The 22,269-nt window shown below is 43.0% G+C and overlaps 1 protein-coding gene across 6 annotated transcripts in view; it reads left to right on the forward strand.

Moving 5' to 3' along the window:
* The window catches only part of ptpn4a (protein tyrosine phosphatase non-receptor type 4a), a 428,661-nt gene extending 406,790 nt beyond the window's left edge, over window positions 1–21,871 (forward strand). For all 6 annotated transcript variants that reach the window (XM_072470160.1, XM_072470166.1, XM_072470164.1 and 3 more), the window contains 3 exons: window positions 853–1,001; window positions 4,019–4,154; window positions 16,769–21,871. In XM_072470160.1, the coding sequence (XP_072326261.1) occupies window positions 853–1,001; window positions 4,019–4,154; window positions 16,769–16,855 (372 nt within the window). In that variant the 3' untranslated portion in view covers window positions 16,856–21,871. The remainder of the gene's footprint in view (window positions 1–852; window positions 1,002–4,018; window positions 4,155–16,768) is intronic.
* Window positions 21,872–22,269: the final 398 nt, after the last annotated feature.

Below are 22,269 nucleotides of genomic sequence, written 5' to 3' on the forward strand. Positions count from 1 at the left end.
AGCCAGCGAAATCCACGTGCCTTGGAACAAATTTTTAAAATTAGGAACTCAATCCCTGAACATAATCTTTAAAATTGATGCAGATTGAATGAACTACCAGCCATTTGCACTACCCAGTACTACCCGTATCAACGCTACTACCAAGAAAGCACAACAGTGCCTATATTTTCTCAAGAAACTAAGGAAATTTGGCATGTTCACATTGACTCTTACCAACTTTTACAGGTGCACCATAGAAAGCATCCCATCTGGCTGCATCACAGCCTGGTATGGCAACTGCTCGGCCCAAGACCGTAAGAAACTGCAGAGAGTCGTGAACCCAGCCCAGTCCATCACACAAACCCGCCTCCCATCTATTGACACTGTCTACACCTCCCACTGCCTGGGGAAAGTGGACAGCATAATCAAAGACCCCTCCCACCCGGCTTGTAATCTCTTCAGCTTCTTCCATTGGGCGGGAGATACAAAAGTCTGAGAATACGTACTAACAGATTAAAAAACAGCTTCTTCCCCGTTGTTACCAGACTCCTAAACGACTCTCTTATGGACTGAACTGATCTCTTCACACACCTTCTCTACTGAGTAGTACTACACTCCTGTATGCTTCACCTGATGCCTGTGTCTATATATTTACATTTTATGTTTGCCCTATGTATTTTCTTTTCATGTATGAAATGATCTGTCTGAACTGTACGCAGAACATTACTTTTCATTGTACCTGGGTACACGTGACAGTAATCAAATCCAATCCAGTACTTAGCCTGGTGCAACACGAGATTCATTTTAAAGTGATCTTGAACTAGAGGCATACATCTGGTTTGTCAGTTAATGTAATCTTTTGCAACTTCACAGATAAATGAGAGCCGTCCACTCACCCAGATCCAATATGTTGCATGGCCTGACCACGGTGTTCCTGATGATTCGAGTGATTTCCTGAAGTTTGTATTGCTTGTTCGAGAAACGCGAGTTGGCAAAGATGAACCAGTTGTTGTACACTGCAGGTAAACATAGTTTAGCAATTTACAAACTTTCAAAACTTAACCACAAGTAGTCAGAGCCTGAGAAACTGGATCCCTGCCAGAGGGGAAACTTGCACATTTTTTAATCTCATTAATTTTTCTACTGTTTAGAATTTTTAAATATAGGCTGCATAAAATTGCTTGGTAAATAAGACCCTGCAGCAGATTAGACTTTAGCACCTTTTTATGTTCCAACTTATGACAGTGATTTATCGTTCATAACACATTTATTTAAATGCTTTAGAGTTTTGCCCTATGGAAAATGCTCGTTGTCCACTGTTATGCATCATGCTGGTGAGAGGACAAATGGTTATCCAAATTTTCTACACTAATAATAACCAATAATAATTTTTTGTTTTATTTGTTCATGCGACATGGGTGTTGCAGGCTGTGCCAGCATTTATTGCCCATTCCTAATTGCCCATGAGGCGGCAGTTAAGAGTCAATCACATTGCTGAGGGTCTGGACTCACATGTAGGCCATGGAGGTAAGGATGACAGATTTCCTTCCCTAAAGAACATTAATGAACCAGATGGGTTTTTGCGACAATGGACAATGGCTTCATGGTCACCATTAGACTTTTAATTCCGGATTTTTATTCAATTCAAATTTCACCATCTGCCGTGGCGGGATTTGAACCTGGGTCCCCAGAGCATTACTCTGGGTCTCTGGTTTACTAGTCCAGTGACAACACCATTTTGCCGCCACCGCCTCCCCTGTTGCATAGTATTTGCAGTACAGAAACAGGCTATCTGGCCCAGTAGGTCAGAGTTTATTCTCAACATGAGCTCAAACCTTTTCTAATTTTTTTTTTTTTTTTTTTTGAGAAATTGCAACAGATCCATGACCTCTACCTGCAAGTTCCCCACCAAGTTTCACACCATCCAGTATTGGAATTATTATTTCGCAGTTCCTTCACTGTCACCTGGTCATAATCCTTGAACTCCCTTTCTAACAGCCCTGTGGGTGTTCCTACATCATATGTACTGCAGTAGTTCGAGGACAGCACACTGTCACCTTCCTGAGGGCAATTAAGGATGGGCAATAAATTTGTTCCCACGATCAAATTTTTAACGATCCATTTTGTTCAATTTGTTCATGTATTATTTTATTATACGCAGAGACTATTGTTTAAAATTTATATACAACACAATGTAAATAATTGCGGACTAAAAGAAGCTGCAGGGGGGGGTTGAGAATGGACGCAATGACCAAAAATGTGGCAAATGGAATTCCCTATCAATAAATGTGGGATGATGCAATTTTTTTTTTTTTTAAAGCAATGATTATACTTTGGATTAAGCTGGGTGATGAACATGTGATTTGTGGGTTCAAGTTCAGAACGTCAAATGGGTAGACTATAAAAAGCAAGTGAAATGTAAGATTTGTAATTGTTATAAGAAGTAGGATGGCACGGTGGCGCAGAGTTAGCACTGCTGCCTCACGGCGCTGAGAACCCGGGTTCGATCCCGGGTCACTGTCCATGTGGAGTTCGCACATTCTCCCCATGTCTGCGTGGGTCTTACCCCACAACACAAAGATATCCAGGGTTGGTGGATTGGCCAGGCTAACTTGCCCCTTAATTGGAAAAAAAAGAATTGGGCACTCTAAATTTATTTTAAAAAAATAAGATTTTGTTTTCAAGATAAAGATAGATAGTTTTTTGAAGAATAAAGGGGTATAGTGTTTGGGTGGGAAAGTGGAGCTTCCACAAAGATCAGCCATGATCTCATTGAGTGGCAGAGCAGGCTCGAGGGGCCAGATGGCCTACTCCTGCCCCGAGTTCTTATGTCTTGTGTTTAAGAATATAAGTAGAAGAAACTGATGTGAGCCACTTGGCCCTTTGAGCTTGCTTTGCCATTCAACAAGATTGTTGCTGATCAGCTACCCATTTTTACCTTTCCATACATTTCCCATGTCTCTTAGTACCTCAATAATCTATTGACCACTATTTTGAATATGTTCAACAATTGAGTGTCCACGGCTCTCTGGGGTAGAGAATTCCAAAAATTCATAACCTTTTGAGTGAAGAAATTTCTCTGCGTATCTGGCCTAATTGTAAAGGCAAATCTAAACAAAACCATTGAGTACCTTGTGCAGCTTTCGACTCTACCAAAGGAATAATAAACCAGTAGATGGGTTTGTAGTGCAGATTCATTAAGAGGCTACCTGGTATGAGGAAATAAAAGTTTCAAAAAATTAAGGTCAAAATCATTGATCGTATAATTTCATCATAGAATTTACAGTGCCGAAGGAGGCCATTCGGCCCATCGAGTCTGCACCGGCTCTTGGGAAGAGCACCCTACCCAAGGTCAACACCGCCACCCTATCCCCATAACCCAGTAACCCCACCCAATACTAAGGGCCATTTTGGACACTACGGGCAATTTATCATGGACAGTCTACCTAACCTGCACATCTTTGGACTTGAAATGCTCAGTAGATCAGGCAACATCTATGGAGGCAAGTTAATATTTCAGGTCGCTGACCTTTCAAAAGAGCAATTCTGATGAAAGGTCACAGACCTGAAACTATGGGGTGGATTCTCCACCGGCGGGATGCTCCGTTTTGCCGGCAACCTGGGAGTTTCCCGGCGGCGTGGGACTGCCCCACAATGGGAAACTCCATTGACTAACCGGCGTAACGGAGCATCCCGCCAACGGGGTAAAACAGATAAGTGGTGGGGCGAAGAATCCAGCCCCTAACTCTGTTTTTCTCTCCAAAAATGGTGCCGAGCTGCTTCTATCTCAGATTTCCAGTATCCAAAGTATTTTGCTTTCGCTGGGGAAAGGCTATTAGAACAGAGGATATTAATGGTGATTCGATGATGTGTTTAAAATTATGAAGGGATGCAATAAAGTTGATGTTTCCAATGACTGAGTGAGCATAGAAGAAATGCAAGGGATTTAAGATGGAAAGCCAGAAAGCGTTTATTTTAAGAGCATAAATCAGGTTTTGTATTCCAGTGCAATTCATTTCTACCCCACTGTGTTTTGCAGTGCTGGGATAGGTCGGACCGGAGTTCTCATTACTATGGAAACAGCAATGTGTCTAATAGAGTGCAATCAGCCAGTGTATCCATTGGACATTGTGAGAACAATGCGAGACCAGAGAGCCATGATGATTCAAACACCAGTGAGTATTGATTAATTTTTTACTTGTCATCAGCATTGTATCCACTGGGGCATTGCTTTCAGGAAGTGGGATCAGCTGTTTCCTTCATCAGTTTTGGTTGAGTTAGTGTCCTGCAGAAAATGAGTACTTCACGCAGTTTGTATCTAGATAGTCATTACTTGCATTTTAGTGTACAACATGATAGTGCACAATCAGGATTCAAATGGTGTCTAATGTTTACAGTTGATATTTTGGTTCCCCCGGTTATGTCACATGTGACATTCATGCATTTCCTTGTGTTAAAATACAATCGTCTACCCAGAAATTCAAGCAAATATTGGACTTCTGCTTATAGTCTTCCCGTGGAATTTCCCACCAAACACCCATTCGTTTTTCCTTCCTTTCCCTGTGAGTAAAAAAATGTAGCCTTTCATTGTCCCACCCTGATAGACTAATTTAAATAACTATCTCAATCTCACGCTTTTGTTCACCAAACAATATTGTGGAATACTGATGCATTGCAGGACCATCACTGGTCCTGTTAAATGTCTTTGCACAGGTTCGTTTTCAGAAAAGGACTGTTAATTCTATCAGTTCACCAGAACTTTCCCATCCTGTCCCATTATTAATGAAAGCTAAAGCATCAATTGCAGAAGCAAGCAAACATACCTGTAGGCCATCCAAGTGATCATTTTGCATAAGTGAGGCGACACACCGTTTGACAGATCCACTCGCCCACAGGCAGATATCACAGCCAACGAACGACTTGTCTGTCCTTGATCCATGTCCACTTACAATTCCATCCCGACAGAAATCAGTGAATGGAAATTGGGAGACAAAGACTAATGTTTTTAACTGCAGAAAGTAATTTGTCTTTCTAATTTCATCTTGCAAGGGGACAAATGCAGAGCAATTAAATCCCATTCACAGACCTGTCTAATGTGATTTTATAGTGTAATAATCTTTATTAGTGTCACAAGTAGGCTTATATTACACTTAACATTTAAACACCATTACTGAGATCATGACTGATCTGATATCCTCAAGTTCACTTTTCCACCTTATCCCTATAACCTTTTATTCCCTTACAGATTTAAAAATCTGTCTGTCTCGGCTTTGAACATAATGTCATTTGATAGGCAAGTTCTCGTTTTCATATCCCATGTCTTCACCCCTCCCTGTTCCCTGTAGTTTTCGGCCCCAGAACCCCCCAAAGAGCTTTGCATTCCTCCTATTCTGAACTTTTGAGCATCTCCAATTTTAATTGCTCCACCATTAGGCAGCCGTGCTTTCAGCTGCCAATATCAGGAAAACCCCTCTACTCACTACCATTTTCCTCCTTTTGAGACATTCCTTAAACCTACCCCCTTGACTAAACGTTTTGATCATTCGCCCAAATATTGTCTTGTCTGTCAAATTTTGTTTATGACTTTGCTGTGAAGTGCCTTAAAATGCAAATTGTTGTTATCCCCAGTATTCCTTGTGGAAACTGATATTTAGGAGCCATGGATTTGTTGAAGTTCACTTTTGTAGATTTTCTCTACCAGAACAGTAACTTAATTGCCAACATTTTAAAAGCTTTTGTTCATATTTAAGGATCAGTTAAACTAAATTTTGTGGTCAAGTCCTGTTTATCTTCGTATAGAGGAACTAAAGTGATGGTTTCAGCAAGTGCACTAGTCTGTTATTGCGATTCTTAAAATAGTCCTTTGAAAAAGCAGACTGCTGATTGTTCTACCCACAAGTAATTTAGTGGAGTTTTGAGCATTAACTGTTAGCTTCCTTTTAATTTATCATTTATGGTTAGCAATATATAATATTAGAGACCTATAAATTTAGCTATTACTTTTGCCTCAGTCATCTTTTGTTATATATATACTTTTATCAATATTTCTCCCATTCTAAGAGAAAAAAGTACAAAAATAAGTAAATTTGAGACCTTCATGCTCATTGTGACTTGTGCCACATTTACCATTGAGCACTTGCGGGTGAGAGCCATTGCTTTGTGTTAATCTTTACACAGCAAGGTGAGTATTGATGCTGGGGACTTGCATTCTTAGCCATAAGCTCCATAATTTGTTACATTATTTAACATGGAGTAAATTTTCCCTTTTCCTGTCCCAACTTTCCTTTTTTTTAAAAAATATATTTTATTCAAGTTTTTTGGCCAAACATAACAATATGTAGTGTTTCTTTTACACAACAATAAAGCAATATAAATAACCGTGGCCAGTTTTAAACAAATAAATAAGTAATATATGAACAAAAACAAAAAACAAAACTAAATGGCAACTGCCTTGTCCAAAATAAATACTCTCCAAAAATACAATCCAACAATCCAATATACAATTACATATACCAAATACCTATACATAAACAATAACATCCCTGAGAGTCCGTCCGATTCCTCCCCCCCCCTCCCCCCTGGGTTGCTGCTGTTATCTACTTCTTTTCCATTCCCTCTATCCTTCTGTGAGGTAGTCGACGAACGGTTGCCACCGCCTGGTGAACCCCTGAGCCGAACCCCTTAACACGAACTTAATCCGTTCTAACTTTATGAACCCTGCCATATCGTTTATCCAGGTCTCCACCCCCGGGGGTTTGGCTTCCTTCCACATTAACAATATCCTGCGCCGGGCTACAAGGGACGCAAAGGCCAACACGTCAGCCTCTCTCGCCTCCTGCACTCCCGGCTCTTCTGCAACCCCAAATATAGCCAACCCCCAGCTTGGTTTGACCCGGACCCCCACCACCTTCGAAAGCACCTTTGCCACCCCCACCCAGAACCCCTGTAGTGCCGGGCATGACCAGAACATGTGGGTGTGATTCGCTGGGCCTCTCGAGCATCTCGCACACCTATCCTCTACCCCCAAAAATTTACTAAGCTGCGCTCCAGTCATATGCGCCCTGTGTAGCACCTTAAATTGTATCAGACTAAGCCTGGCACACGAGGACGATGAGTTTACCCTACATAGGGCATCAGCCCACAGCCCCTCCTCAATCTCCTCCCCCAGTTCTTCCCATTTCCCTTTCAGCTCATCTACCATGATCTCCCCCTCGTCCCTCATCTCCCTGTATATGTCCGCCACCTTACCGTCCCCCACCCATGTCTCTGAGATCACTCTATCTTGCACTTCCTGTGTCGGGAGCTGCGGGAATTCCCTCACCTGTTGCCTCGCAAAAGCCCTCAATTGCATATACCGAAATACATTCCCTTGGACCAACCCATATTTCTCCGTCAGCGCTCCCAGACACGCAAACGTCCCATCTACAAATAGATCTCTTAATTGTACTACCCCAGCTCTTTGCCATGCTCCAAATCCCCCATCCATTCTCCCCGGAACGGACCTATGATTGTTTCTTATCGGGGACCGCACCGAAGCTCCCATCCCTCCCCTATGCCGTCTCCACTGCCCCCAAATTTTCAATTTAGCCACCACCACCGGGCTTGTGGTGTATTTCTTTGGTGAGAACGGCAACGGCGCCGTCACCATTGCTTGCAGGCTAGTCCCCCTGCAGGACGCCCTCTCCAATCTCTTCCACGCCGCTCCCTCCCCTTCTCCCATCCACTTACACACCATTGAAATATTGGCGGCCCAGTAGTACTCACTTAGGCTCGGTAGTGCCAGCCCCCCCCGTCCCTACTACGCTGCAAGAATCCCCGCCTCACTCTCGGGGTCTTCCCAGCCCACACAAAACTCATAATGCTCTTCTCAATTCTTTTGAAAAAAGCCTTCGTGATCACCACCGGGAGGCAATGGAACACAAAAAGGAATCTCGGGAGGACCACCATTTTAACCGCCTGCACCCTACCTGCCAATGACCGGGACACCATGTCCCATCTCTTGAAATCCTCCTCCATTTGTTCCACCAACCGTGTTAAATTAAGCCTATGTAATGTACCCCAATTCTTGGCTATCTGGATCCCCAGGTACCGGAAGTCCCTTGTTACCTTCCTCAACGGTAAATCCTCTATCTCTCTGCTCTGCTCCCCCGGATGCACCACAAACAACTCACTTTTCCCCATGTTCAGTTTATACCCTGAAAAATCCCCAAGTATCCGCATTATCTCTGGCATCCCCTCCGCCGGGTCCGCCACATATAGCAACAAATCATCCGCATACAGAGATACCCGGTGTTCTTCTCTCCCCCCCCCCCCCCTAAGTACTCCCCTCCACTTCCTGGAAACCCTCAGTGCCATGGCCAGGGGTTCAATCGCCAGTGCAAACAATAACGGGGACAGAGGACATCCCTGCCTCGTCCCTCTATGGAGCCGAAAATAGTCAGACCCCCGTCCATTCGTGACCACGCTCGTCATCGGGGCCCTATACAGCAACTGTACCCACCTGATATACCCGTCCCCAAAGCCAAATCTCCTCAACACCTCCCACAAGTAATCCCACTCCACTCTATCAAATGCTTTCTCGGCATCCATCGCCACCACTATCTCCGCTTCCCCCTCTGGTGGGGGCATCATCATTACCCCTAGCAGCCTCCGTATATTTGTATTTAGCTGTCTCCCCTTCACAAACCCAGTTTGGTCCTCATGGACCACCCCCGGGACACAATCCTCTATCCTCATTGCCATTACCTTGGCCAGAATCTTAGCATCCACATTCAGGAGGGAAATGGGCCTGTATGACCCGCATTGCAGCGGGTCTTTTTCCTTCTTTAGGAGGAGCGATATCGTTGCCTCTGACATAGTCGGGGGCAGCTGCCCCCTTTCCCTCGCCTCATTAAAGGTTCTCATCAGTAGCGGGGCCAGCAAGTCCAAATATTTCTTATAGAATTCAACTGGGAATCCGTCTGGTCCCGGGGCCTTCCCCGCCTGCATGCTTCCAATCCCTTTCACTACTTCCTCCGTCTCAATCTGTGCTCCCAGCCCCACTCTCTCCTGTTCCTCCACCTTAGGAAATTCCAGCTGATCCAGAAAGCACATCATTCTCTCCTTCCCGTCCGGGGGCTGCGCTTCATATAATCTTTCATAAAATGCCTTGAACACTACATTCACTCTCCCCGCTCCATCTCCCCCTCCTCATCTCTCACCCCCCCTATCTCCCTCGCTGCTCCCCTTTTCCTCAGTTGGTGGGCCAACAACCTACTCGCCTTCTCCCCATATTCGTACTGTACACCCTGTGCCTTCCTCCATTGTGCCTCTGCCTTACCCGTAGTCAACAAGTCAAATTCTATATGTAGCCTTTGCCTTTCCCTGTATAGTCCCTCCTCCGGTGCCTCCGCGTATTGTCTGTCCACCCTCAAAAGTTCTTTCAACAACCGCTCCCTTTCCCTACCCTCCTGCTTTCCTTTATGTGCCCTAATAGATATCCGCTCCCCTCTAACCACTGCCTTCAGTGCCTCCCAGTCCACTCCCACCTGTACCTCCCCATTATCATTAATTTCCAAGTACCTTTCAATACACCCCCTCACCCTTAAACACACCCCCTCATCTGCCAATAATCCCATGTCCATTCTCCAGGGTGGAAGCTGTTGTTTTTCTTCCCCTATCTCCAGGTCCACCCAGTGTGGAGCATGATCCGAGATGGCTATAGCCGTGTACTCCGTCCCCGTCACCTTTGGGATCAGTGCCCTTCCCAAAACAAAAAAATCTATTCATGAAAATACTTAATGTACATAGGAGAAAAACGAAAACGCCTTACTCCTAGGTCTACTAAATCTCCAGGGATCTACTCCTCCCATCTGCACCATAAAATCCTTAAGCACCCTAGCTGCAGCCGGCCTCCTTCCGGTCCTGGACCTCGATCTGTCCAGCCCTGGGTCCAGCACCGTATTAAAGTCTCCACCCATTACCAACTTCCCCACTTCTAGGTCCGGGATTCGTCCTAACATACGCCTCATAAAATTGGCATCATCCCAGTTCGGGGCATACACGTTCACTAATACCACCGCCTCCCCTTGCAGTTTGCCACTCACCATCACGTATCTGCCCCCACTATCCGCCACTATAGTCTTTGCCTCAAACATTACCCGCTTCCCCACTAGTATGGCCACCCCCCTGTTTTTTGCATCTAGCCCCGAATGAAACACCTGCCCCACCCATCCTTTGCGAAGTCTAACCTGGTCTGTCAGCTTCAGATGCGTCTCCTGAAGCATAACCACATCTGCCTTAAGTTTCTTTAGGTGTGCGAGTACCCGTGCCCTCTTAATCGGCCCATTCAGCCCTCTCACATTCCACGTGATCAACCGGGTTGGGGGGCTCTTTACCCCCCCCCCTTGACGACTAGCCATTTCCTTTTTCAGTCCAGCTCCTCACCCGGTTCCCACGTAGCTGTATCCCCCCCAGGCGGCGCCCCGAACCCCCCCCCCCCTCCCACCCTTACCAGCTCCCCCTTCTCCCCAGCAGCAGCAACCCAGTTAACCCCCCCCCGCTAGCTCCCAAGCTAGCGTAATTGCACCCCCCATGTTGCTCCCGGAAGTCAGCAAACTCTGGCCGACCTCGGCTTCCCCCCGTGACCTCGGCTCACACTGTGCGAGGCCCCCTCCTTCCCTGTTCCCGCCATGATTACCATAGCGCGGGAACAAAGCCCGCGCTTCCCCTTTTGGCCCCGCCCCCAATGGCCGGAGCCCACAGCTCCTCATCCTCCCTCACCCCCTCCCCCACGACATGGGGAAGAGAGAGAAGTTACAGGGTCGCAGGTTTAACAATCTGGGAAGTCTTCTCTTCCCCCTTTTCCCCCCTTCCTCCCACAAATTCGCCCCCCCCCCCCCCCCCCCCCACTTTTGTCCCAAACGTTCTTTTTCTGGCCCGCTCACTCCAGCTTCTCCTCGACAATAAATGTCCACGCCTCGTCTGCCGTTTCGAAATAGTGGTGTTTCCCTAGATGTGTGACCCACAGTCTTGCCGGTTGCAATATTCCGAATTTGACCTTCCTTTTATGCAACACCGCCTTGGCCCGATTAAAGCTTGTCCTCCTCCTCGCCACCTCCGCACTCCAATCTTGAAACACGCGGATCACCGCATTCTCCCACCTACTGTTCCGAGTTTTCTTGGCCCATCTGAGGACCATCTCTCTGTCCTTGTATCGGAGAAATCTCACAACTATTGCTCGAGGAATTTCTCCAGCCCTCGGTCTTCGCGCCATAACTCGATAGGCTCCCTCCACCTCCAGCGGACCCGTCGGGGCCTCCGATCCCATTAACGAATGCAGCATCGTGCTCACATATGCCCCGACGTCCGCCCCTTCTGCACCTTCGGGAAGACCAAGAATCCTTAAGTTCTTCCTCCTCGCATTGTTCTCCAGCACCTCCAGCCTTTCCACACATCTTTTGTGTTGTGCCTCGTGGATCTCCGTTTTCACCACCAGGTCCTGTATGTCGTCCTCATTCTCAGCAGCCTTTGCCTTCACGACCCGAAGCTCCTGTTCCTGGGTCTTTTGCTCCTCCTTTAGCCCCTCAATCGCTTGTAATATCGGGGCCAACAGCTCCTTCTTCATCTCCTTTTTGAGTTCATCTACGCAACGCCGCAGGAACCCTTGTTGGTCAGGGCCCCATATTAAACTGCCTCCTTCCGACGCCATCTTGCTTTGTGCCTGCCTTCCTGGCCGCTGCTCTTGAGGATCCACCGCAATCCGGCTACTTTCCTCTCTTTTTTCCATCCGTGTCCAGGGGGGATTCCCTTCTGGATTACCGCAGTGTTATTTGCCGTTAAAATTGCCGATGGGGCTCCAATTAAGAGCCCAAAAGTCCATTCCACCGGGAGCTGCCGAAACGTGCGACTTAGCTCGTCATCGCCGCACCCGGAAGTCCCCTGTCCCAACTTTCCTAAACCAACCCTCAAAAGGGATGTTCCCTGAGCAAAAGAGCTCTGAAGAAGTCATATTGGACTCGATACATTAACTTTACTTCTCTTTCCTCAGAGGCTGCTAGACCTGCTGAGTTTTTCCAGCAGTTTCTGCTTGTATTTCAAAAGAGATGTGACTGTATTAGAATCATAGAATTTACAGTGCAGAAGGAGGCCATTCGGCACATCGAGTCTGCACCGGCCCTTGGAAAGAGCACCCCACTCAAGCACACACCTCCTCCATCCCACCCCCTTAACCTAGTAACCCCAATTAACTTTTTTGGACGCTAAGGGCAGTTTAGCATGGCCAATCCACCTAACCCGCACATCTTTAGACTGTGGGAGGAAACCGGAGCACCCGGAGGAAACCCACGCACACACGGGGAGAACGTGCAGACTCCACACAGACAGTGACCCAAGCTGGGAATCGAACCTGGAACCCTAGAGCTGTGAAGCAACTGTGCTGACCACTATGCTACCGCGCTGCCCGAAATATCTGATATTTATTTCCCAGCACTGGGCAGCCTTTCCACAATATTGAGTAGTTTTGCCCATGCATCCACTTAAGCAGGTTTAAAATATCTTTTGTCTGCAATTGTTTTTAAAATAAATTTAGAGTACCCAATTATTTGTTTTCCTATTAAGGGGCAACTTAGCGTGGCCAATCCACCTACCCTGCACATCTTTGGGTTGTGGGGGTGAGACCCACACAGACACTGGGAGAATGTGCAAACTCCACATGGACAGTGACCCAGGGCCGGGATCGAACCCGGATCCTCAGCGCCGTGAGGCAGCAGTGGTAATCACCGCCACCTTGCCACCCCATTGTCTGTAACTTTAAGTGCAATTGTATCCTAATCCCCGAACAGGCGCCGGAATGTGGCGACTAGGAAATTTTCACAGTAACTTGATTGAAACCTACTTGTGACAATAAACGATTATTATAATTATTATTATTAATTAGGACAGATCTGTTCTTGAGTTAGAATTCCAACATTGGAATTGTGCTTGAATTAGTGTGTGTATTTGTACTAGATTTTAATCTGTTTGGATGTTAATATATTGTCAACGGGCTGTATTTGGATTCTAAATGCTGGTAAATTTACTTTTCCCATTAACGGGGTGAAAAAGCCATTGGCAAGGATAGCATTTATTGTCCATTCTCAGTTACCCTGGTGAAGGTGGTTTTAAGCCATCTATTTAATACAACAAATGGCTTGCTAGGTCTCATCTGAGGGCCGTTAAGACTCCCTCACATTCCAGTAGGTCTGGAATCAAATTGGCCTGTCCAGTAAGGACACCAAATTTCCTTCCCAAAAGAGCTTTAGTGAACCAGGTGGATCTTTATCTTGACAAATCTGTTGGAATTCTTAAGAGGTAACCAGTACCGCCAGCGGCTTTTCCCCGGGGTAGAGGGGTCAATTACTAGGGGGCATAGGTTTAAGGTGAGAGCGGCAAGGTTTAGAGTAGATGGACGAGGCAAGTTTTCTACACAGAGGGTAGTGGGTGCCTGGAACTCGCTACCGGAGGAGGTGGTGGAAGCAGGGGCGATAGTGACATTTAAGGGGCATCTTGACAAATACATGAATAGGATGGGACTAGAGGGATACGGACCCAAGAAGTGTAGAAGATTGTAGTTTAGTCGGGCAGCATGGTCGGCACAGGCTTGGAGGGCCGAAGGGCCTGTTCCTGTGCTGTACATTTCTTTGTTCTTTGTTCGTACCATTGACAAGGGGGAGCCAGTTGATGTGGTATATTTGGACTTTCAGAAGGCGTTTGACAAAGTCCCGCATAAGAGATTATTGTGCAAACTTGAAGCGCATGGGATTGGGGGAAATGTATTGAGGTGGATAGAAAACTGGTTGGCAGAGAGGAAACAAAGAGTAGGGATTAATGGGTCCTTTTCAAATTGGCAGGCAGTAACCAGTGGGGTACCACAAGGATCGATGATTTGGATGAGGGAACAAAATGTAACATCTCAAAGTTTGCAGATGATTCCAAATTAGGTGGGAGGGTGAATTGTGACGAGGATGCAGGGATCCTACAGCAAGATCTGGACAGGTTGGGCGAGTGGGCAAAACCAATGGCAGATGCAGTATAATTTGGATAAGTGTGAGGTTATTCATTTTGGAAGCAAAAACAGGAAGGCAGATTACTACCTGAATGGAGAGGGGAGTGTGCAGTGGGACCTGGGTGTTCTTGTGCACCATTTGCTGAAGGTAAGCATGCAGGTGTAGCAGGCGGTAAAGAAGGCTAATGGTATGTTGGCCTTCATTGCAAGAGGTTTTGAGTATAGAAGCAGGGATGTGTTGCTGCAATTGTTCAGGGAGTATTGTGTGCAGTTTTGGTCTCCTTCTCTGAGGAAGGATGTCCTTGCTCTCGAGGGAGTGCAGCGAAGGTTTACCAGACTGATTCCAGGGATGGCGGGACTGTCATATATGAGGAGAGATTGACTAGGTTGGGATTGTTCTCGCTGGAGTTCAGAAGAATATGGGGGGGATCTCATAGAGACTTATAAAATTCTAACAAGACTAGACCGGGTAGATGCAGGGAAGATGTTACCAATGATAGGTGTGTCCAGAACCAGGGGTCACAGCCTGAGGATTCCGGGTAAACCATTTTGGACAGAGATAAGTAGACACTTCTTCACACAAAGAGTTGTGAGCCTGTGGAATTCATTACCACAGGAAATAGTTGATGCCAACACTTTGAATATATTCAAGAGGTGGCTGGATATAGCACTTGGGGAGAATGGGATCAAAGGCCATGGGGAGAAAGCAGGATTAGGCTAAGTTGGATGATCAGCCATGATCGTGATGAATGGCGGAGTAGGCTTGAAGGGCCAAAAGGCCTCCTCCTGCTCCTATCTTCCATGTATCTATTTAGGACAGTCCGATAATTTCACGATCGCCATGACTGTGACTATTTTCTATTTGCATTCCCTGGCTGCATCAAAATTGTATCTCTCGATCATTATTCCAGGCTTCTATACTGCAGTACGAAATCTTACAACACCAGGTTAAAGTCCAACAGGTTTGTTTCGATGTCACTAGCTTTCGGAGCGCTGCTCTTTCCTCAGGTGAATGAAGAGGTATGTTCCAGAAACATACATATATATATATATATATATATATATATATATAGACAAATTCAAAGATGCTCGCATTCCAAGCATTGTCTGGCATCTTTGAATTTGTCTATATATATGTTTCTGGAACATACCTCTTCATTCACCTGAAGAAGGAGCAGCGCTCCGAAAGCTAGTGACATCGAAACAAACCTGTTGGACTTTAACCTGGTGTTGTAAGACTTCGTACTGTGCTCACCCCAGTCCAACGCCGGCATCTCCACATCATCTATACTGCAGGTTCACAAACATAACCACTATTCCATCCGTCCTTATCAGAATTCCAGACGAAAGCAGAAGAAAATATAGTGTCTGCATCCTATTCTTTTATGAAATAAATGAAAAACTAGAGTTTACTCTTCCTCCACTTCAAGAAAAAAATATGGGGTGGGGAGGGAATAAGCGAGATTAAACTTTTCTTATTTACAGCAATTAACCTGCTGATTGCCCCCAAAGGACTGTTTCAAATAACTGGGAGCAAGAGAGAACGGCCCAGAGGTTGTTATCTGGGACCAACCTTAGTTGCCAAAAGGCAGTCCTGGCTTTTGAGGGATAGAACTAACACAAAAACTGCACTCATGGAGTGGAAAATACTTTCCAAACTATTTTTTGACTTTGCTCGACATGCATGTTAGCTAAAGATGAACATGGGTGACACTGCCACCTAGTGATCTCCAAGCTGTGTGCACATACCAACAACTTCAATTCTTAATTTTGCCAATTGAGCACAGTGGTTTGCTTCGGTTTAGCACTAGTTCTAACTTCAGTACACTCTTTCACTTTTACTAGAAACTGTGATAATGTCCTTGTACCACATTTTGGCAGACCTTGGAGGAATATGATGGGAGACCAAACAGCATGCTCTTTCAAACAGCCCAAAGAAAGTACCAATACTTTTCACCTAAATGAAGTGGCATATCTGCTTGTAATCCTCAATAAAAGACCAGGAAGACATTTTAGAAGGCAACGTATCACATAGGAGGAGAGTTTTAATAACTTAGCAATAACTTCCTTTTATATAGTACTTTTATTGTGGATAAAATGTCTGAAGGCCCTTCACAAGTGTGGAAGGCACAATGAGCAGTTGTAGAGAGCTGAAGACAACGTCAACAATGGTGGTGCGTACGGACAAGGCTCTTATCATCAAACAAATGTTGAAGTTGTTTGGTGGTTGTAAAGTCAACTGAGGACTAAGTAGAGTTCCCTGGTTGCAAACAACCTGTGTCAGCTTGAGACTGGTCAGAGAGGAAGATAAAATGGGTGGCAAAATTATTGTGTTTGCTCTAGAGATTGAAGGATATGGTTTTAGTCTTCCCAGTTTTAACTCCAAGGAATTATGATACATGCAAGATTGAATGTCAGTGAGTCAGCTTGACAGTACAGAGTGGGGGGATGACAAAAGGTGGTGGACAGGTAGCGCTGGATGTCATCAGGATACATGTGGGAGCTGATTACATTTGTACAAATGATATTACCAAGGGCCAGCAGGTAGGTATGGAAGAGAATAAGCCAGGGTAAATTGTGAAGGAATTTTGGAGATAATGTTTGGTAAGGTTCTGGTGTGCAGGCTATTGAATTAGAACAATTATGACATTGAATGATGAAATGCAAACTTTTTGTCATAGACTTCTAGAAAATACATTGCATTCTGTTGAGTGTGAATTTATTGAAAATAAGGAACTGAACTTTTCCTTCCTTTCCTTCCCGCAGAGTCAATACAAGTTTGTTTGTGAAGCTATTATGAGGGTGTACGAAGAAGGCATTGTGAAACCATTGCAGTCAACACTGTACAATTAGCCTAAGTATAAGGCATTTGCTTATTGTTGAAACTGATTTGCTGGGACCGTTTACAGTGTCATAATGTGCTTGCACAACATGCTGCCCTGATGTGAGTTTGAGGATTGAAAGATCGGAAAACTGGAGCATGGACTATGAGAACCTAAGCACTGTTGCACTTTATGTTTAAAAAAAATAATAGTTTCTGCTTGTCTGATCATACAAGAATTACGATGATCACAGTTGCCCTCATTTCTGAAATGCCGCGTCCTCCACTCTGGTTTTGTTCAGGGAAATCGTTGGCTTTTGGATTCCTCTGTAGTGCCAAAAGGGAGAACTACCTACATAATTTTTCCCTCACCTGCCTATGAATAAGTCCTCTTCCTTGCTGGTTTAACTGAGGGAGTTTATTCAAAAGGACCACCTTTAACGGTATTCATTTTCTGTTCGTGAGAGTGACTTAACCACCTTTACTTGACTCTTTGTGGAGGAATCCATGAACTTGAAAGTGTGTGCTCCAGTGGAATTGTTTGTTTTTATTAACAAGTGTTTTCACGCTGCCTTTGACTAACATACAGATAAAACTCTCATCTCTTGATTGTGTTCTTTAATGTAGAATATAATTAAAATTAAGGTTCAGTGAGCACTTATTAGTCAAATTGACCCAAATTGTCTCACTTTCCGATTTTGATGTGCAGCTGTTTAACTTATGATGAAACTACAGCAGTCACTCAGTACATATTCTCTTCTGTTCCCTGATCAAAAAAACATACTTTTTCTCCCACACTTATGTGCCAATGTTCCTAAATTAGCAAGATATCGTTTTATATATGTATAAATAAAATCATTTACTGAGAAAATAAATGGTAATTTTTCTGAATGAATTCCAACCAACAGTAACATTTACAGTGATTTCTGGGCTTGACTGACAAAGCATTAGAGCCCAAAATGTAAATAACTCTATTAAGAAATTTAGCCTTAACCGCCCATTTCCTAGCAGAAGATGAGTGCTGTTTACCGGTTAGGTACATTGGCTAGGACAATCTACTCCAAAGACTTGAGTTCATATCCAGTCCAGATGGTGAAATTTTACTTGACTGTTGTCTTTATGGGCCTCCAAAAATGTTAAGCTCTCCTTCTCCACAGGTTTGATCCTGCAGTGAACCGTGCCATGGGGAAAGGTGTGTGCCTGCAGTATTTTTTTTTTAAATCTGATTGGTTTCCTAAGCACTTGGTGATGCGTGCACACCTCCCCTATCGGTGCCACATATAAGCTTGCCTTACTGTATACCATTTTAATTTTACTTCATTATCAGCACTAGTCTTGTACCCAAAGAACTGCACAGGAGAGGTGCTGTAGGGTAATTTTTATAGTAAGACACTAAATCAAAGTACTGGGAGACACAAAGCACAAATAAAAAGCTTGTAAACTAAACAATAGCTAACTTATGAAATGCTGATGGATGTTGCTGTTTTGCTGGTCAATATACTGGCAATCACAGAGCTTTTGACTCCATTGATTAGTATCAGTACAAATAGTTTCATTGCACACATCCTAATCATGCCTCTTTTTTTTGAAAAGGGGTGCTTTAGATATTGGATTAAAAAAAACATTGATAGTGTCAGGCACAGGGAATAGCAAAATATGCTGCCTACGAGTGATTAAAATGAAAATTGGGAAAAAATGTAGAAATATATATGTTAAGAAAGGTAAGATGTGGAAAATCTGCACAAAATATTAGTTTTATGATACTGGAACCCTGTTTTTATAATTGATGTGTTTCTGCACAGAATTAGAAAGACATTAAATAGAAATTGTTAACAGTTTAGATTAATTCAGTACACCACTACTCTTCTCACAGTTAAATCTTGCACACATCTTAGTTTAAAAAAAAAACTTTATGGCATAAAGTAAAAAAGCAAGACACTTAATGGTTTTTTTAAATGAAAAATAAATATATATTTTTGACTCTGCAGGATCCAGAGGAGATTGAGACCTCTAAAAGCATACACTCTGAACAGTATGAATCCTATTGCAAACAAACTTTTGCCAGAGAATAAAAATGGATGAGTGACTGTTTAATTTATCCCTGTCTAAATATCTGCACATCTGTACTCGTGTGTATTAACGTGTTGTACCCTGTGCAGCTGTAAATAATGCTGTCAAGTTGAATGCCATTCATGCTATCAGCGAAATGCAATCCCATTCACCTGGTCAGGATTGGCGAAGCAAGTAATCAATTGGGATGGTGAGAACAAAGGGTTAAGCTACGCACAACCAATAATTGATAGTAATAAACCTCATTTACTTCCCTTTTTATTTTGGTCTCATTGGTTGTGCATAACTGCAGTGTTATTTTTACTAGAGTTACCTTGAGGAAGGAGGCATGTGAATTGATCCATTTTATTCTGTCATGCTGTATGATGAACATGAATGTATCTATTAACCATGCAAAATTGCAAGCGATAGAGTAATGACTGTTGGATTTTAAGGATAAATATTTTTCATACCATTTGTATAAAAAAAATTAAAAGTTTGTAACATTTCCATTTTTAAAAAATTGCAGGTTAAAATGTGTTTAAATTGTAAATGAGAGCAATACTATTGAAACTGTCAGTTCAGTGCCAATTCACACTGTACAGGTTGATTTCTCTATTGCTTATCGACTGTAATTATGCAGGTTTAGTATTTGGATTGTTTTCCATATTATTTAGAAATTTGGAAGTAATTTGCAATTTCCATTTCTGAAGTCAACACTGGCACTTTATATTACAATATACTACTGACTGAATTATCAAGTGATTTGATTTCATACATAGACGCTAAACCTAATAGTCTGCTTTGTGTAGGGAGCTTATAAGAATGCACACTGGTTGATTTGATTTATTTTTGGATCGGGCTGTTAGATCTAAGAAAACACATCTGGCTGAGCTACTATCTCCACTTTTAATTGTTGATACTAAACAGGGAAAGTCTATCATTCAAGGCTGTACCCAATGTCCAAGTTCTAGGGTGAGAACAATATTAGAACATTTCAGTGTGATTTGAAAGCTTTGTGTCATTTCAGCATAATTTGAGGGCAGTTGTGTAAATCAGTCAGTATTCATCACCAATCTTTCCGCTCAAAATCCTCATCTGGTTTCTGCCCTTTATTCTAAATACTATTAAAGTGCAGCTATAGATCAGGCCATTTGATTGGGCACAAGGTTATGCATATTTTTCAGACTTTTTTTTAAGAAGTACAATATATTGAACGATTCTAACGTTTTAGTTTGTGTTGAAGTTTTTAGTAGCAGAACTTCTAAGAGTATTGCATCTTAGCAAAGCAGAATTTATAAAGATAGAATTGCTTAATTTGCCCATGGCTGGGCTGCTATGAATAAAGTAACAAAATAAGTGTCTTGCTTTTTTACTTCCTCGGGGGGTGAGGAAGGGGGAAATCTTTAGGTGGGTGTTTAAAATGGAACAAGTCTTTTGCCACTGTGGACAATTTATTTACTGGAGTGGTCTATTTGAGTTTGATTAATTTGAGAATGATTTATTTGAAACTTGCCCTTAGAGCTTCAAAATTAAATTGTTTTGAATTATCGCAGACTAATGGTGTTGCCCAGTGTTGAAAACATACCTAAGAAATGGTTTAAGTAAATGATTGAAGGCATCTTTCCCATTGTGACAAAACATAAAACAAAATTTGAGTCATTCCTCCTGCTGTAATTTATCTGATTTCCACAAAATGCTCAAATACCTAAAAGGGAGAGGGGTTAGAATGCTTTCTGGGTCTATTTGCATCTCCTAAATACATAATTAATTTATTTGATTTTATTATGCTTCATCTTTTACCTTCAAAAACTTTATAATTTAAAAATCCAGGACAACCAATTGTGATAAAGCTGCAGATTATTGATGATATAATAAATATGCATAATAGTGTTAATTGTTATCATTTTTTCCTAAATGAAAGTGAAACCTTGTGCCTGATCCTACAATATGAACTGTACACATTTTTATAATACCTTCAGTAAAATCTTCGAATTGCAATTTTATGACATTTAACTTGAATTTTCTGCTGCTTTCAAACTGCCTGTAAGTACTGTTGGTACTGTACTTAAATACATCATAGAGAACAGGAAATGTAGAAAATACTCGGGTCAGGCAGCATCTATGGAGTGCGAAACAAAGTTAAAGTTTCAGGTTGGTGACCTATTGTCAGAAATGGCACAAGATAATTGCCCCGAAACATAACTCTATTTCTGTCTGCAAAGACACTGGCCTGCTGAGAGTTTCCAGCATTTCCTGTTTGATTCCAGATTTCCAGCACCATTTGCTTTTTCAATTAAGGAATGCTTGTTTTCCTTTTCATTGGCTTTTTTTTTTGTCTTCACTTGAATTTTACCGACACTGGAAAAAATGTGAAAAGGATTTGAGCTTTTGCAGTTCCTTATTGTATGCTTTAAGAAGGCCTTATTCATTTCCGTTTTCAGAAGTAGCTATGATGGCACCTTTGCTGATACCCAACAAGTAATACAAGCTCATAGAATATCAGTAGTTTAAAGGCTTGACTGAATCAGTACCAATGTCATTTAAGTGATCAGCCACTTGGAGTGGGGTGGGCGGGGGTGGAAATTACACATTTTTGTGTATGACTCTCCCTTCTAAATCTTTGTGGATATTATTTAATTTCACTTGACCGCAATTGTCTCGTTTGGGTACGAATTTAATAGTTTACTTGTGACTCTTAATTGCTCTGTTACAAAAATAAAGAAAAATGTGCTTAGTAATTTAAAGTGTAGCACCTGTGAGTTTATTTTTGGAGGGACATCTGTAACTATATGTACTTAAATTTAATAATTTTGTAATTATCTTTTCTCTATTAAATTTCAGTTTTAGCTGGTACTTGGATTCTTTTGATTCAAGAAGCATTCTTCTGTACATTTTAATGAGGTTTAATTTGATCCTGTACATAGTGACCCAGTTGCAGCATGTACAGTTAATATTATGCTTTGTTTATAACAGTAAAAACTTGGTTTTAACAGCAATCTAGTTCTATTGCTATTTATTTCAGCTGACTAATATACGTGTCCATTTTCTTATTCTGCAGAGTGGATAATCTGAGGATGAGGCCTAAACTTGAGCAGCCGTGTGCAATGTGACATAATTTGCTAAAGGGATTTTAGTTTGTTTTAAAATGAATTGAAATGTTGAATAATAACATGGCATGACCAGAATTTTGGTGAGGCTTTATTGGTTATCTTCCTTTTCTTCTCAGGAAGCAGATTCTGAAGAGCCTTATTATTTTAAGGAAGAATTGTGGTACAGAGGCAGCTTTTAGAGAAAATATTAACTGATCTTGCTATTGCATGGTCATCTTCAAACAGCACGGGTAGCACAAGTGATTAGCACTGTGGCTTCACAGTGCCAGGGTCCCAGGTTCGAT

The sequence above is a fragment of the Scyliorhinus torazame genome, chromosome 2 (assembly GCF_047496885.1).
Source record: "Scyliorhinus torazame isolate Kashiwa2021f chromosome 2, sScyTor2.1, whole genome shotgun sequence".
NCBI classification, from domain to species: Eukaryota; Metazoa; Chordata; class Chondrichthyes; order Carcharhiniformes; family Scyliorhinidae; genus Scyliorhinus; species Scyliorhinus torazame.